At 36.4% G+C, this 18825-nt stretch overlaps 1 protein-coding gene across 1 annotated transcript; it reads left to right on the top strand.

Moving 5' to 3' along the window:
- The first annotated feature begins 294 nt into the window (after positions 1-294).
- On the top strand, positions 295-12156 carry LOC109081319 (potassium channel subfamily K member 3-like). Its single transcript, XM_019096304.2, has 2 exons — positions 295-712; positions 10504-12156. The coding sequence occupies exons 1-2, from the start codon at positions 430-432 to the stop codon at positions 11391-11393; spliced, it is 1173 nt and encodes a 390-aa protein (XP_018951849.1). The 5' UTR covers positions 295-429; the 3' UTR covers positions 11394-12156.
- The last annotated feature ends 6669 nt before the right edge of the window (positions 12157-18825 follow it).

The raw sequence follows: 18825 nt of genomic DNA, 5'->3' as shown, positions 1-18825 counted from the left end.
ATATCTTATAATGAAATTCACTTTTTCAAAAATGCATTTTTTAATGTACTTGTCATTTAGATGTTGAAGCTTGATCGCCTCCACTATGGTGATGCCATGCAATTTTATTTATGAACCATTGTTACATTTCATTGCTCTCATTTGTCCCACTTTTCTAGATGTTTGCTGAACCCAACCTAAATAAAATGAGGTTATTATAGATAATACGTTTAGCTCCCTTTAAAATCTGTGTGTAAATGAACTGTCAGGTCTGTACCAATGGGAGGTTATGAGGATGAAACACGGCTGAGATGTGTTGACTCAACAGGCACATGTGCGCCCGTGGTGCTGAAGGAACAGCTCAGTGAGCCCCGTCGCAATGAAACAGCCCGGTGCTTCCTCATCACCATCACTCCTCAAAGTTTGCTGCTCATTTCATTCGCTCTGACCATGAAGAGACAAAACATCAGGACCCTCGTGTTAATCATCTGCACTTTCACTTATTTGCTTGTCGGAGCGGCTGTTTTTGACGCTTTAGAGTCCAAGATGGAGATCACCCAAAAGAAAGTCCTGGACGATCGGAAGCGAGAGCTCATGGACAAGTATAACTTGAGCAAAGTGCATTTTGACGAGCTGGAGCGGGTCGTGCTGCAGCTGAAGCCGCACAAGGCTGGGGTCCAGTGGAGGTTCGCTGGCTCCTTTTACTTCGCCATCACGGTCATTACCACTATAGGTATGTCAGACATTCAGATCTCATGTCCGCATCTTGTTTTTCATCAAACTTTTTAATTGCTGCCGTTTTGTTCAAGTTCGTCATACGAGACTGTCCGAATATGAATATAATAAATCATAAATTTGTTATTGGTCGCCCACTGATCTGCGGGATCCGTGAGCGTAATTTGGACAATAAAATGCATAGCATGTGTTTTTATTATTATTATTATATTATTTTTTTATTTCGAACGCTTAATTAATCCAAATGTAGGCCTAAATTAATTTATTTCCTGATGAGTATTAGCCTTGTAAATCATGTTGGGAGTGTTTAAATAATAGAAAACCCAGTTTAAAATGGTAGCTGTGTTTGGAACATACCAACTTATTTCTTCTAGCTAGTCTAAGATGGTCATTAGCTGGGTCAAATTGTCTGTTAGTCGCTCTAAATTGGTCATTAGCAGGTCTAGAGTGACATTTGGTCCAGTCGAGACATTGGCTGAACTAACATGATCATTAGTTGGCTATTAGCTGTTTAAAGCTGGTTGACCATTGTGGACCAGCAGCAAATCATCTACAATCTCCTCATACTCGGCCTATAGCTTAAGGGGGCTGATTGTTAATGACCATCTTAAAGACCAGCCAGAACACGTCCTCTTACTATGTTCCAAAACACTGCGACCAGCTCAAACTGGATTGTCCAGCAGGGACACAGATAGCTTATGTGTACTTAAACTTACACAACCTTCACAAAAAGCCAGACTTCCTAGAGATGTTGAGACATCTGTGGGCTTTGGTTTAGCTTGGCAGTGTACTCTGTGTGTGACACTGGACAGCTCTTGAAGAATCAGACACTTAGCCGACAGAGCAGGGTTGTACAAGGTCTTTTAATTCATCCAAAGTCCAACAGACCATGTTCAGTGACCAGCCTTCATCTGTCCGTGTCTTTCTGCTTCATTGTCTCGGCAATAGGAAATATGGAGTTGACATGACATGTCGAGCAGTGACAGCAATGTCCTGCAGTGTGACCTGCTGTGCTTAATCTAAAATGACATCAAACATTTATTTGTTGTTCTTGTGTAATATTATAGTTGCTTATTTATGGCTTCATATCAACTGAGAGACTACATAAAATTTTGTGCTTTTTATAGTATATGCATTATATATATATATATATATATATATATATATATATATATATATATATATATATATATATATATATCTATATTTCTATATATAAAATGCATATACTATAAAAAGCACAAAATGTTATGTAGTCTTCCCATATATATATATATATATATATATATATATATATATATATATATATATATATATATATATATATATGGGAAAAAAGCTTAAAGGTAATTATAAACAAACAAAGAAGCAAACAAACAGGGACCAGTTAGAGCACCAACAATACTTTCCCTTATGCATTTATAATACATTTTTGTATTAATATATAATACATACATCATTTTTATATCTTCTTTGTCTTTAAAATAATAATACCGCTTGTGACTAAATGTTTTGAATGTGTACTTGTAATGTGGGCCTACTTCAAATCTTAAAAGTAGGCCTATATTTAAAAAACTGTACTTGCTATTATAATATTAATGCAATAAAATGCCACTTAAGTATACTTAAAAGAGTGCACTTTGTGACAATGTCAAATGTAAAAGTTTTATTTTAAAGTACACTTTAAATCAATAGGTTTTAATAATGTTTGTAAAGAAGTACATTCATTTTGATGCACTGACAAACACACTAATGTACTTGGTTACAATTTCAGCTGTGTTAAAACTGCTTTGGTAGTAAACCTTAGCCGTGCACTTAAGATGCACTTAAGTATTATGCAGGTGGGTCAAAAGCACTCTTATCGTAAATTCGTAAACTACTTGCATTTAATATAAATTTAAACTATAATAAAGTTTTATTAAATTGCAATTAACATACAATTATGTTTCCAAAAAACATTAAGTTTGCATGTTAAGTCTGTTCCATACTATATAAAAGTTCTTATAGACTAAACTCGGATCATTATGTAATGGACTGTAAATCATATTAAAATCTCAACCGCATTTTAGCATTCACAAAAACTCAATTTAATTAATTTTTCCATTGTCATGTGTGCTGAGTTTCCTCTTATCAGACACATCCATGGTCAGGTCTGTTTCATGTGTCTGCTATAGATCAGGTTACTGTGTACACTTGCCATGAGTAATCTAATCATCAGTTAAGCAACCAGCCTGCCAGCACCTTATTGTCAATGCAGGACACTCTGTAAACAAGGAACTGTTTACTATCTGCGGTCTGTGGTATCAGCTTAGTGCACTCAGCTAACCTGATCCATTAGTCTAGTGGAAGTTTGTGCTGTAATTATCAGCCCACAGTTCTGTATTACCAAGCAGGACCGTAACCAGCATAGATATTGAGGCAGATGCGTACGCCCGAATATCTAGATGAGGGGTTAATCAATACTATCTTCCTTCCTTACATCCTTACAGTTAAGTTAATTTGCATGGTGACCAGATCGGTTGATTTAAAGATGGGAAGATTTTATAACAAGTGACTCACCCGAAGATAAAGCTATAGCTAAAAAAGATAATTAAAAAAAATTCTACATGCATTTTACTTTGAATATTATGGGATATTATTTCTACTAACTTAAAATTAGTAGAAATGGAGAGAGATTTTTATTAGTAGTATTAGTATTATCGTCATTGAACTTCCCAGTTAAGGTCAGCTAATGAATTAGTCATCCAACATCCAGTTAATTAGTGAGTGAGGTGTACTATTAGCCTGTGTGTAACATAATACAACCCAAGGTAATTAAAAAACATGCCTGTGGCAACATTTCTGCAAAATGATATTATGTTGCTTCTTGCAGGTTTCATGACACTTTCACAGTGAAATGCCCAGTGAGTGGCATTAAAAGTGTTACATTTTCTCCGAAAGAGATGAATGTGAATCTGGCAACATTTTATTATGTTGGTTGTTGTGCGTGAGTGAAATGATTTGAGTGGCATGTTTGAAAATAATGTATGCCTTCACTAATTCCTACCTTGAACCAAAATGATAGTGTCATAAAAAGCAAAAATGAAGTAAAAATGCATTTGCTTTTATTATAATTCATGTTTCACTGTGGACTTGTGCATCACAAGTGCAGTGCTGTACCAGGTGAGCCACCGAGCAAGTTTACCAAATCAGATAAGCCATACATATGGAACTGGTCATGTGATGCAAACGTCAAAATCTGTGTCAGTTTACAAAGCATGCACTGGTAAAAATGTTTTGAGGTCACATAGTATTGTGCAAGGAACTGTGTGAAAATAAGTCTTTATTAATTAATACTCTGTCCCTGTAACCATAATTTGTGTAAAAGGAATAAAAGTTGTTAGTTTTACGGCCATTCGTGTTCATTTCAGTATAGTTAAGTTTTTGGGAAAATTTGGGTAGAGGTGTTTTTTTTTTTTTTTTTTTCTCCAGAGAGCCTGATAGTCATTTTTGATTAATTTGAAAATACTGTTTTACACATTCCTAATATCAATGGCAGAACTATTGACAATTTGATGAAAGAAAATATAAATTGCTCAGCATGGATTTTGGGTGAATTTTAATTTCAAAACACTAGAAAAACTTTGTGAGCGTTGTGAAAGATGTGGGATCAATCGAGTTCCAGGGTCCGGCGACAGTGCAGCAGGACATGAGCACCTCTTCTGTCCTCCTCTGCAGGGAAGGAGTGTTTTGAATGGAAAGAATGTGAACTGAAAAAACAAATAGCCTCCTGGCCAGCAGAGCAGCAGGTCATACATCAGTCGGAATCTTTGGCTTTTTGCACTTTATACATTTCAGACGACTTTTCACATAGAGAATCTGTTGATCAGCTTGACAGCTTTAATGTCCCAGCCAATGTTTCAAAAGGATAGTGTAGGTACTATCACTGCCTTATATTTGCAGTATTTGAATTTTTAATTTTATTTATTTATTTAATATGGCACTTTACCAAAAAAGTCACCCAGCCAGCTGAACAGACCTTTTTATAAAGGAAGTTATACAGAGATTACAACATGCAATGCACCGCATATCCTGCCCTAAAACTAACAGAAAAATCATTATTTCCTGATATTATGTACAGAATCCGGTGTATCTACATGGCAAGATAAAAATTTTACAACTAATTTAGTTTTACCCACAGTCAAATCCATCGATATTTCATCCAAAATTGTTTGCATTATGCCGTTGTCCCACAGATGTTCCCACAGAGCTCACAGAATGCTCAATATTTAAATAGTGATAGGGTTAATGCATGCATAAATTAATGCATGAATGAAGATAGAATGAAATGTTGAGGAAATCTTATCTACTCCACAAACTGGCTGGATAACTGAGAAACAGATATTTAAGCAAATGGCCTTTGGATGTTGTTAGCATGACTTTGTGCAGCTAAATTATGCTTACTATATGTGGATACATGTTCATCCAGGGTGACAAATGGCAGGTTGCCCAGTAGTGACAGCATCACTGGTGCTTTGCATGGACAGTTACCATCAGTCATCATGAAAGACCCGTTTCTGCATCCAAACAAAGCTATGATCTTATATTACCCATTAACTCTATATAGAGTTACTGTATATAACACTCTGTAAAGCTGCTGTATTGGATAAAGTACAATATAAATAAGCCTGACTTAACTTGATGACGGAGAAAGAAAAAAAAAGTGTATAAAAGCTGTCACTGGGATGTATCTTTTCGAAAGGTACAAATAAGTATCATTAAGGTATATGTAAAATTTGGGTACTAAAATGTACCTTTTTTAAAGGGTACTGCCCCAGTGACAATATAATATGCATTATATTATATCTTATATTTATGTCAACATGTTTTAGTCAGAATAAAATAAAGCATACACTGTTAAAATTATAAAATATATATTGGAGTATGTTTTACAAAAAAATACAGTTTTAATATATCTCCTTAATTTCATGTTTAATTTAGTGTTACCTGCCATTAATTTGTAATTGTTTGTGGAATTTACTAGCAATTTCTGAGTGAATTTTTTTTTTCTTCTTCTTCCGTGTAGGACATTTGGAAAAGGGCATGAATTGGATAAGTTGGAAGACATGCACAATATACAGTCATGGCCGAAAGTTTGGGCAGTGACAAATTGTGTGTTTTTTTTTTTTAAGTTTGCTGCTTTAGTATTTGTAGATATTTTTTCCATGTTTCTATGGTATACTGAAAAACAATGATAAGCATATACATTTTTTAGTGACGTGACATACAGCCAAGTATGGTAACCCATACTCGGAATTCGTGCTCTGCTTTTAACCCATCCAAAGTGCACACACACACCGTGAACACACACCCGGAGCAGTGGGCAGCCATTTATGCTGCGGCGCCCGGGGAGCAGTTTGGGGTTCGGTGCCTTGCTCAAGGGCACCTCAGTCGTGGTATTGAGGGTGGAGAGAGCGCTGCACATTCACTCCCCCCACCTACAATTCCTGCCGGCCCGAGACTCGAACTCACAACCTTTGGTTTGCGAGTCCGACTCTCTAACCATTAGGCCACAACTTCCCCAATAAAGGCTTTTATTGGCAAAAAAAACAAAAAAAAAAACACAACGAGTCAATATTTACAGTGTTGACACTTGCTCTTCATAACCTCTGCAATTGGCTCTGGCATGCTAGATATTAGCTCCTGGGCCAAATCCTGACTGATGACGATCCATTCTTGCTTTATTAGTTCTCGGAGTTGATCACAATCTGTGTGCTTCTGCTTGTCCACTTGCCTTTTGAGGACTGACCACAGGTTCTCTATGGGATTGAGATCTGGGGAGTTGCCTGGCCATGCATCCAAAATTTCAATGTAATGATCTTCAAGCCACTTTATCACTCTTGCTTTGTGACATGGTGCTCCATGCTGGAAAATGCACAGATCACCAAATTGCTCATGGATCATTGGAAGAAGTTGCTCTTGCAGAATGTTTTGATACCATTCTTTATTCATGGCAGTGTCTTGGGGCAGAATTATGAGAGAGTCCACTCCCTTGGTTGAAAAGCAACCCCACACATGGATGGTTTCGGGATGCTTTCCTGTTGGCACAACACAGGACTCATGGTAGCGTTCACCTTTTCTTCTCTGAACAATCGATTTTCTAGATGTCCCAAACAGTCGGAATGGAGCTTCATCAGAGAAAAATAACGTTGCACCAGTCTTCTGCTGTCCAATCCTTGTAATTCCTGCAGAATTTCAGTCTGTCCTTGACGTTTTTCTTGGAGAGAAGCGGCTTCTTTGCTGTCCTTCTTGACTCCAGGCCGTTGTCCAAAAGTCTTAGACTCACTGTGCGTGCAGATGCTCTCACACCAACCTGCTGTCATTCCTGAGCAAGCTCTGCACTGCTGGAGACATGATTCTGTAGCTGACTCCTCAGGAGGAGACGGTCCTGGAGCTTGCTGGACACTCTGGGATATCCTGAAGACTTCTTCATTGCAGTGGAACCTCTCTCCTTGAAGTACTTGATAATCCGGTAAATGGTTCTTTCAGGTGCAATAACAATTTTGTAGAAATTTCCTTGCATTTGAGGCCATTTTGATGCAAAGCGATGATGGCTGCACGTGTTTCTTTGAAATTAACCATTGCTAACAAGAACACAATAACTGGAAGCACTTCTTCCCTCCTTTTATAGCAATCAGTCTGCTCTTACAATCTAATTAATGACTAGTACTAATTCACACTTTCACATGTGCTACTGATATGGTTAGTCAATTAATGTTAGCTGGTCATTTTGTGTCAGGATCAAAAAACAGTGATTTTTTTCTTTGTGTGTGTGTGTGTGTGTGTGTGTGTGTGTGTGTGGAAAGTTCATTTTTTTGGTCAATGAAGCTTTTAGCAATTATTTAAAGTGCATCTGATCACTCTACACAATAATACACAAAAATCTAGAAACAATGTGAATGAACACCACAACAGCTGAAGCAGCAAACTTTGCAAAACACAAAATTTATGTCACTGCCAAATCTGTTGGCCATGACTTTTCCACAAAAAATACTAAGCAACACAACTTGTTTTCAACAATGATAACAATAATAAATGTTTCTTAAATGCCAGATCAGTATATTAGGATGATTTCTAAATGATTATTTGACACTGAAGATATAAAATAATAAAAATAAATATATAAGATAGAAATAATAGATATAAAAATAAATGCAGCCTTGGTGAGTATAAGAGCCCTTTATTTATGTAAATGTATTTAAAAATAATAAAAATTATAGTACTACTATGTCAAAGAAGGGAATCTGACATTTATTATCAAGTAACCGAGTGCTGTCTTGCGTAAAAGAGAAAACCAAATAGCATTATATAATCACATGACTCTGCAACACTGGTTTGCCATCTCGATTTTCAACAAGATGTGAATGATTAAAAGTGACAGGAGCGGGACATCTGACCAGACCCCAAACACTGCTACAGTTACATATAGCCTACTAAACCTAACAGCTCAGCACATGTACACACACACACACACAAATATAAAAATGTTCATATACATAAATAAACATGTTTTTTTTTTATTTTATTTCTTCATATATTCTGGAACATCTGTAGAGGGTCCTATAAAGCATTTTTATATGTGCCATAGATAATTTGGTTATTAATAATTTCATTAATCCTCAGCGTGGGACTGGTGAGTTGACAGTGATGTAATTCTAATAAAGGTGGATGCATCCCAGATAATCCTTTGATCTGCCTTTAACAAACACATGCAAACACCCCCACACACACTTAGGTACATATATATATTACATTTTGTTCCTTATATTTATTATTATCAGCCATTATGTTTGTCCCTTAATATGGGTTATATTGTTATTTAACCAGTGGCAAACATCTTTAATTCTTAATTTCACACCATCCGTTCCTCCGACTCTCTCACACCTTCTCTAAGTATTTAATCCCCAGCCCCTTATAATATGTGTTCAACTACTGAATGGATTTGCACTGACTGCAGCACATTTGATGATAATAATTCAGAAAAAAAGGGATAGAGAGAAGCAGAGACATGAAAATAAAATTTAAAGCGTGGCCTAATGGTTAGAGAGTCGGACTCCCAATCGAAGGGTTGTGAGTTCGAGTCTCGGGCCGGCATGTGGGTGGGGGGAGTGCATGTACAGTTCTCTCTCCAACTTCAATACCACGACTTAGGTGCCCTGAGCAAGGCATCGAACCCCCAACTGCTCCCCGGGCGCCGCACCATAAATGGCTGCCACTGCTCCGGGGTGTGTGTTCACAGTTGTGTGTGTGTTCCTGCTCTCACTTCGGATGGGTTAAATGCAAATAATTCTGATATGGGTCTGCTTGGCTAATGTCACGTCACTTGAAGGATAGAGAGACTGAGACACTGAGTCTAAACAGCAGTATATACTGCTGCTTCTAGCCGCTCTCAAAGAAATAATTAAAACTGAATAGAAGCAATAATATTACACATACAGTCACACTTAAACTCAAAATGATCAAGCAAGATGAATCTGAATTTTAAAAAAACTCAACAGATGCAGGGATAGTAGGGATATTGTTGCACTTACAGTCACCTTTCATCGCAAATGGGAATATTTTAGCAAACAAGATTTTGAAATTTGAACTGGAATCCTGTGGAGCAGATCACGCACATCATTTAAAGGAATAGTTCAGTCAATAATGAATATTTGCTGAAAATTTACTCTGCCTCAGGTCATCCAAGATGTAGATGAGTTTGTTTCTTCATCAGAACAGATTTGGAGAAATTTAGCATTACGTCACTTGTCCAAACTGCTGATAAAATCATAATAAAGTAACTGACATGACTCCGGTCCATCAGTTAATGTCTTGTGAAGTGAAACCCTGTGTGTTTGTAAGAAACAAATGAATCCTTAAGATGTTTTTTTAACTTCTGTTGCTTGAGGCCTCTATCCATTATATTGCCTTTTCCAGTGAAATTTCATCTCTTCTGAATCTGGAGCAAAATATGCACAGATCGAGAACTGTTTACTAGTGAAAACAAGTTCAAAACAGTTTTAAACAAATATGGTGGTGGATTTTGATGTGAGAGGAAAACGTGGGACTTGTTCATTGGAAGAAGCGTTTATAATGAATTATGGACCTGTATTTTGGCCAGAAACAATGGATTAAAATTAAAACCCCTTAATGATAGATTTGTTAGAATACAAGACAGATTATCAGTGATGGACTGATCATGATACTTTTGCCGATTTTTTTCTTTAAGCAAATTTGTTTGTTGTTAAAATGAGCAGCATGAGCAGCTGTTTTTCATTTTTTGTATTAGAATTTATAATTTCAATTCTGCAAAAACAGAATGCTCTGACTCTAGATTTGTGAAATTATGCTACATAAGACACCTGCACAAAACAAAAACAGCAGACAGATGGAATGAAAATGTAAATTCACTCTCTGACAGCAGGTGGCGTTTATGGATCAGCAGCGATATAGCATTTCCTTGGTTACCGCTGTAAACTAAGTGCCCTTTCGGTCCAGGCCGCAATTTCAGCCAAGGGGGACGAACCCCCCACCCCAAGCCCCAACCTTGATTGATATTAAAAATGTTTTTATATTTTTCTTCCTATATTTTGTACATTGTGAACAGTGAGCTTGCTCTGCCTGTACAGTATTTTCTCCTCTTTGTGTCGGCCTTCAGCCTCTCTGCCCTTTGTTAATGTCCTGTGTACAGACTTCGTTATATTGCATAACTTATGAGATTGATTATTGACAACCCTAAAAATCATGAATTACGTCCATTATATTTTCTAGGATATGGTCACGCGGCCCCCAGCACGGATGGTGGGAAGGTGTTCTGCATGTTCTACGCTCTCCTGGGGATCCCCCTCACCCTGGTGATGTTCCAGAGTCTGGGTGAACGCATCAACACCTTTGTCAAGTACCTGTTGCACCGTCTCAAAAAGTGTCTTGGCCTTCGGAATACCGAGGTCTCGATGGCCAACATGGTGTGCATTGGCTTGATTTCCTGCATGAGCACCTTGTGTGTAGGAGCAGTGGCTTTCTCCCGCTATGAGGACTGGAGCTTCTTCCATGCATATTATTACTGCTTCATAACCCTCACCACCATTGGTTTTGGGGACTATGTAGCCCTGCAGAAGGATAATGCATTACAAACCAACCCCCAGTACGTCGCGTTTAGCTTCATGTACATCCTCACGGGACTCACGGTCATCGGCGCCTTCCTGAACCTGGTGGTTCTGCGTTTCATGACCATGAATGCCGAGGACGAACGTCGCGACGCCGAACAGCGTACACTGCTGTCCCGAAACAGGCAGACCGGTGGCACTGGAACCAACCATTGCATGTCCGACCCGCCATCTTCATCCACTGCGGGCCATGGAGGAGGGTCCGGGAAAGGGTTATGTAACGTCTATGCAGAAGTGCTGCATTTCCAGTCAATGTGCTCTTGTCTCTGGTACAAAAGCCAGGAGAAGATGCGCTACTCAATTCCCATGATTATCTCTCACGATCTGTCCACTTCAGACACCTACATGGAGCACAGCGAGACTTCCGACGCCCTTCACTCAAACGGCTGTGTGTGCAGTGCCTTGCAGGAGCACTCGGCCACCAGTTCAGTGTACACGGGCCTGCTCTGCCCCGCACATTACCAAAGACTCTCCAAACGCCGCAGCTCCATCTAGAGGGCTGGAGGATGTATTGCATGTGAATCTCTTTAGCCTTACGAAACCAACCACTGTTATACTTGGGGTTGAAAAAACGCTGCTTCTAAGCTGCTTGTATCCTCTGTCAGTCAAATATATATGTGTAATGTAGTGATAGACGGGGGACAGGTGCTGCTTGAGGACTGGAGACGTAGCAGCGTGCAATAAAAGCAGGGTAAAGGCCTGTATTAATTGAGGTACACTTTCAGGATTTCGAGAAAAGACAAAACGCAAACTGCTAGCTCTTCAATGAGCTCAAGGGTAAATGCAGGTCTTTCAAAACCAACAAGTCCCAAAGTGTCAGGCTCTTCTGGTTTTGAGCTGAATAGATCGTTTTTGTGATGCAACTGTTTCTACAGTGAATACTTTATTATCTTTTTAGGATTTAGGAGGTAATAGTAATTAGTAAAGAAATAAAATATTTTAAAAAACTATTATTTTGTATGAGAACTTTGCTAATGATTAGTATAAACTTTAGTTAGAGAAGTGCCGTATTTAATTTCTGATGGGAACAGAGTGCTGCAGTGATGTTGTATTTTTGTAGGCCATCCCGAAGCTTAGCTGGTTCCCTTAATGTTTTGTTCATCATGATAATCTTCGTAAACTAATACAACTTTTATGAATTTTGAAGCCTAAATTCCATCACCAGAAGTAAAAAGCTAAATATAGGCTATAAATACTGAACTAAATACTCAGTCACCACCATTAAGCTTCTGATTTCTTTATTTAAAGGGGTCACATGAGTCTCAAACCCAAAGAGATATTCTTTATAAAAGTTAAGACTCATCCACGCCTTCCTAAAACGCCTCGTTTAAACATGCCCCCACATGTCTACGTCACGATGTGGGAAGATTTGCATAACACTGCCCAAATGTTCACGCAAAGAAAGAAGTGTAACTTTGATTCTCACTGTTGCCGCCGCTGCCATGTCGTGGAGACACTGTTTTGTTGTGAAAGCGAAACTACTTTGTTTGGTCTTCCAAAAGAGGACACGACTAGAAATACAACACTGTTCCAGAACAGTTCAATCCAAATATTCAGATGTGTGCAGTGCATTTTATGGAGGACTGTTTCCTGAACCTGGTTAGGCTGTGCACGAAGGTTGCTTCTATAAAGTGGGGCAATTCCAACTTTGTAAGGACAGTCTGGCGCTTCTGACTCACAGCCTGTAAGTACGTTTTCATATTTACAGAATTTGCCACTGATGATTCAAACATGAGTTTTGAGCAGTGTAGAGTAGCGGTTGTTAGAGTAGACATGGTTTTATGTTTACGCAGCGCGATGTGCAATGCAAAGCAACAACACATAAAAAGACAGTATAAGTCATTATAATCTGTAATTATGTCCCCACTGGAAGCAACCAATGCCTCGTTTGTAATGGGTTTTATTGGTGTTGTCTCATCGCGCCAGCACGCTTGGCATCACAGTATGGTAAGGGACGTAACATTTCCATCACACGCTTGAGGTATTCGGCCAATCACAACGCACTGGATAGCTTTGTGGGGTTACAAGGGGTTATTACTGATGTAGTTTGTGTTATAGAATAAAATGTGTAAACCACACACCTTATTTCAGACATTTAATCAAAAAACCTATTCATAAAAATTTTGTCTTTAGAACCATGGAACCGGAAGTGCTAAAATGCACTATGTTTGCAGGTTTTGGCCTACTAAATATGTAATCTCTGCAGCACTCTATGAAAACAAGGCTTTAAGGGATAGAAGTACAGTGCGTTCATAGGATTGCATTGCTGTTGAACATCATGCCGATTGGAAAAACTTTTTTGGAAAACTTTCAGCAAATATATAACAGTTTGAAAATTTTTGAGTTGTGAAAATTACATATCGAGAACTTTTATAAAGTTGTAAAGACTAAGTATATTCCTCACAGCCTCATTTTCATCCATGTAAAATTCAATATGGTATCTAACCTGACTAAGGTCTATATGATTTCGTTTCATTCCACACTCAAACTCACATTCACAATGAGTTGTATTGTTCATCTATATTTTCTGTTTTTATATACACTATTATTTTAATCCATCACCATGTTTGTCTGAATAATTATTTGTTTGCATTATTGTAGCTATTGTATCATCTATGTTTTTAAATAATATTGGATTATATAATTAAATAGGATTATACTGTACTTGAAGTTGCACTTTAGATGAAAACTATTAGCTTCAGCGCTTTAGCCAAGAGTGCACAGATTGTCTTTTAAGGTCGACGTGAAATGTAAAAGGACCTGATTTACTTTCTTAAAACATGCTTCTGGTCTTATAGTGCACAATTCATCACGTTATTCCAAAGGATGAAAATGTTTGTTTTCGAAATCTCAAATTACAATATATATAAATAAAAACTTGCTCTGCTTCTAAAATTATTTTAACCAAGCCAAGCCAATTTTTAAAAATGAAACCAACAACAAACATTGTTTTAGGCCAATTTTGTTGGTAATGTGTTTATAAAATCTTTCAAATGAGGCAATTTAATGCTGATTAATAAAGTTTACAGCAATAATAGCAAATAATAATATGAAATACTTAATATAACATCACAGATTTTTAGAAACTGGATATTTAATTTTATTTAACTATACTTAAGGTGGACTCATCAGTGGCTTGTTCTATTCTAACATTGTATGCGATTTTAGAGCAACTAATCAAAAGGTCACTGCTTTTCCTTTAATGACCTTGAACTGTCATCAAAGCGGTTTTCTAATCTAAACTCAATTATTTTGCATATAGATCATATGGGCCATTCATTTCTTAGAAATGTCAAATGTGCTTGTTGTTGCTACTTTTAGCACATAGAAAATATAATCTAAGCAATATGTCGATATGTTATTGTATTAACATCCTAGTTTCACATAGTTGCGTACATACTACAATATCAATATCCCGTCATTTGGTGCTTGTCATGTCATGTTTATGAAAACAAGTTTAATATTGTTTGCTGGGTGCCTTAGATTGCTACTAATGTTTGTTCCAAAATGTACAAATTGCACATTGCATGATAGAGTGTAATACCCCTCCCCCCCTCCCATCCCTGCTAATGTAACTCTACCTCAGAAGGTTGAGTCATTGTAGGTTTTTCCCATCTCCTTCATCTCCTCAAGAAAAAAAAATGTTGCCCCTTCTCAGCAAAGTTGTCAGTTCGGATCATCTTCATCCAAGCCTCTCTTTCTATTTGGGAATGAAGCTGCATAATATGTCCACCTAGGGGCAAAGAAAGTATTTGACAAGTGGTTGGGCGGAGGGCACACATTAAAGCTAAGAACTGTGTGTTTGTGTGCATGTTTGGGCATAGAAATATTCAAAATTCAGTTAAATAATCATTCTTTTTGCCACTTTATCCACTGCTGTGCTTCTGCAGTTGAAGGGAGGGAATTTAGATTATAGAATATATAAATTCTGCTTAATTGAAGAATCTTGACATGAACTCCCTTCTATTCTCGAAACATTTCTTGCTGAATTGATAGTTTAAACATTCATTTGAAGGCTCCTGTTAAATGCCATTCTTAAAAGATGTATTTTTAAACTATTTTATTGTATTTTGCGATCATAATCAACTTATGTCCCAGCTGTCTGTTCAATAAATACATGATGTTAAATATGTATTAAAATCGTTTTTGTTGATAAGCCACACAAGTTCTTCTAATAATCAGTCTTGTAGCTATTAATTGTTTAACTTTTCATAAAAAGCACTGATTTTTAATCTTTAATGTAATCCAAGATGTAGATGTGTTTGTTTCTTCATGCGAACAGGTTAGGAGAAATTCAGCATTACATCACTTACTCACCAATGGATCCTCTGCAGTGAATGGGTGCCGTCAGTCCAAACAGCTGATACAAACATCACAATAATCCACATCAGTTAATGTCTCGTGAAGTGAAAAGCTCTGTGTTTTTAAGATCAAGATGCTTTAAACCATTGCTTCCTTCTAAAATATGAGTAATCCATTCTTGATATTGTTTTCTCCAATGAACAAGTCATCTTGCCTGAATCAGGAGAGAAATATGCACTGGTCAAACTGTTTACAGTCTAAAATAGTTCTAAATAAATAAGTGTATTTTGATGTGAGACAACATGGGAGGGACTTTTTCACTGGATAAAGCAATAATTATGAACTAGAAGCGACAGTTTGAAGTTAAAATGGCTTAATGATGGATTTGTTTCTTACAAACATGCAGCTTTTACTTCACAAGACTGGAGTCGTGTGGATTACATCACAATTTTTATACAGCCCCTAAATGTCTAATAGTTTGACTTGTTTGCAATGCAAGATGGTTGACAACTAACAAATGACTGATGAATAATGTAACCTTATAGAAAATCTAATTGTTAATGTATGACATGAATATAACATTTAAATAATCTAATATTCAACATTTAAAATGACTTTTATCAGTTTGTAGGTGCTGGACCACTCAAAACTTGTTTTTAAAACATTTTAGAACTCAAGCCAAGTCTCAAGCCCTTTTTTGTAAAGAGAGAGGAATTGAAAAGAGCGGGAGCTTGAGGTTTTGTGGGCTGATTAAATAATACAAACACGGCTCACACAGCTGTGACATTCCTCAGTCACGTGAGGGACTCTCAGAGCCTCTTATATGTCTCCAACTTCAGCTTCTATCAGCGTCAAAACCACTCAGCGGAGATCAGATGCCCTCACGTTTCAGACGAGGACAAACCTAGGGTCTGAAATTAAGCAGGCGTTAAAAAAAAACAAAAAAAAAACAACAAGACTGCAACCGAGTTTACCATTTACAGAAGAGGCAGAAAGAATGTTATACAAAATAATAAACTGTGAATTTAATGAGCATTTTATAACCCTTTCTTACATCAGTGCACCTCATCAATGCTCTGCTGACTTGTTTCCTGGCTTTTATCGTAGTGTTTGTGGTATTTTTAAAGACAAAGTGTGACTGTGTATATAATTTGTCTATTATAAGACAAAAACAAAAGACGCATAAACACTGACTAACTAGGAAAAGATGCATTTGCGGTCTTCCAAGAGAATGGAAAACAAAATATTGCATTATGTTGTGAATAAGAAATGCAGAAGGCAGAAGTTTTACTTTTTAAATGGCATAGTGTTCTCCTTTTTTTTTTTTTTTTTTTTCTGCACCCTCGACATCATTTATATATTCATATTTTGATGAATTATACATTTGTTGAGCATTTCACTGTGTAAGAGGCTCTTCTGTGTCTGACAGAACCCTCGGGCCACTGGAGTCCTTAACTCAGTCTGTTATGCAACACCGCTGACTGAACTTTTACTGATGTTTCAGCATGTGCTTCAGGATCCCTCTGCACCAGCCTGTTCCTGCTTTCGACCTCACTTCCTGTGCAAATATGCAAATACAAATCAAGAAAGAAAAACGTTTACTCATCATAAAAAAAACAAAAAAAAATTATAATAATCAATAAATTAATAACTGCAAAAAAAAAGAATAAAATAATATTTTATATATATATATATATATATATATATATATATATATATTATATATAATAATTATTATTTATTATTATTTATTATTGACTTTCAATATTTCACCACTGAGAACAACTAAACAAAATAATAATTAAATAAAAGGAATGTCCTAAAGGGAAAATGAAAAAATAATTAATATTATAAATTTAAAAACATAAATCAATTACAAAATACAACAAATAAAAACTAAAATTAATGAAAGAAGGGATAAGCAAGCAATAAATAAATAAATAGATAATATTTATCTCATTAATCATTCATTAAATTTTTCTCTAGGACATTCCTTTTTAATTACTATTTAGTTTATTTGTTCTTAGCGGTCCAATGTTCCATCTTAATAATAATAATAATAATAATAATAATAATAACTATTTGGAAAATTAATAATTCATTAAACTTTGCATCACATTTATTTTCATTAAATTTTTTTAGTTTTTTTGTTTATTCATTTATTTTTCTTAGTAGTCAAATTAGGTGTCATGGTCAAATAGTCTCACTTAGCTTGGGGTAGAAGGAAATGTTCAAGTGACAGTCTCTCCATTCAAATGGTGCTTTTCGGTCACTGCAGCTTCAGGACTGTCTGTACAAACACAATTTATGGCACTATTAAAAGACCAAGAACAAAAAAAGGCTAGCAGTACAAATACATAAATAGACTGCAGTGAGAAAGAGATAAAGAGAGAGAAAATAACATGGTTAGCGCTAAAAGTAGCTCAAAATAACTAGCTTTGTGTATCATCTACCAAATTAAGACCGAAAATTAAGACTTGTTTAATGGAGTAATTTCCAAAACATGTCATCTTTGACATAACCATCAAACTACGCGGTTAATCAGCATTACAAGTTGCCCAGTCGGGTTTTTATTGCAAACAAACCTTGATGAAACATTCAGAAATCCTCTCATCTTGTTTGGATTTGCGTCAGTGGTCTAAAGCGAAAGGTTAATTGAAAGCAATGGGGTTTCTGAGAGCATCAATATAGCGACTCTGAGGGGACCGGCTGACGTCTGCTGACTCACAGGGGTCCTGACTGTCCTTCACTAGATATACTTGACATGCAGGAAATGAGAAACAGATCCCTGCTAATTAAAACCTACTATATATGGTACTAGAATATACAATAAAATATAGCTGCTTACAGTAAATGCATTCAATAAAAAGGGCAGATGACATGGCATAATTTTGCTGTCCAAAGAGAAAAATAACAGCTTTTATCTTATATTTTCAGCTTTTGGTTTAATCCATTTAAGAAAGATTTATTACAGTGATTGGACTATTTATGAAATGTGAAATACGGAAATTACAGTCTCTTGAGTGTCACTGAGCATTTTGCTATTCAGGAACCCAAAACACGGTAAAAAATAAATAAATAAATACACATATTTAAAGCAAGATCATTTTAGTCAACTAAAACTAAGTAACTATAAACAGAGTAAATAAATTGAAAATTCTACACACACACACCTATCTATCTATCAATATATCTATATACAGTATATTGCCTTAATGCATGCATAATTAAAAACTGTACTTTACAAATTATCAGAATAGCTTGATACATTGTTCTGCAGTGTAACCTGACACAAATCTAAAACGCTTTTCGCAGCATTTCACTAATTGTAGCTATAATTCATACTTTCAATAAAATTTCCTTTTGTCACATCACAACACTACGTGGTGGAAATGTATGAGAAATGGTAACATAGCATCTAACATATGTTTTAAAAATTAACCACAATTGTTGATGTTTTATATATATAACCAATCAAGCGTTTAATTCGGTTTTCAGCCAGTAGGTGGCGTCCTCTGATCATCCCACTAAGATTTTTCGGTAGTGGTAATGTGTTGTTTCTAAATCTGATAGAACTATTACTGTACTTTCCTGAAACACCATCATGTGGACACACTAGCAGGGT

This window comes from Cyprinus carpio, chromosome A20 (genome assembly GCF_018340385.1).
Source record: "Cyprinus carpio isolate SPL01 chromosome A20, ASM1834038v1, whole genome shotgun sequence".
In the NCBI taxonomy this organism is placed as follows: Eukaryota; Metazoa; Chordata; class Actinopteri; order Cypriniformes; family Cyprinidae; genus Cyprinus; species Cyprinus carpio.
The sequence above is the reverse complement of the archived record's forward strand: the minus strand, read 5'-3'. Positions and strand labels throughout refer to the sequence as shown.

What these genes read in the sequence shown, in the direction of transcription:
- LOC109081319 (XM_019096304.2), top strand. Translation starts at nt 430, where the DNA reads ATGAAGAGACAAAACATCAGGACCCTCGTGTTAATCATCTGCACTTTC. An exon ending in CACGGTCATTACCACTATAG is followed by an intron (nt 713 to 10,503) that starts GTATGTCAGACA and finishes TATATTTTCTAG; the next exon opens with GATATGGTCACGCGGCCCCC.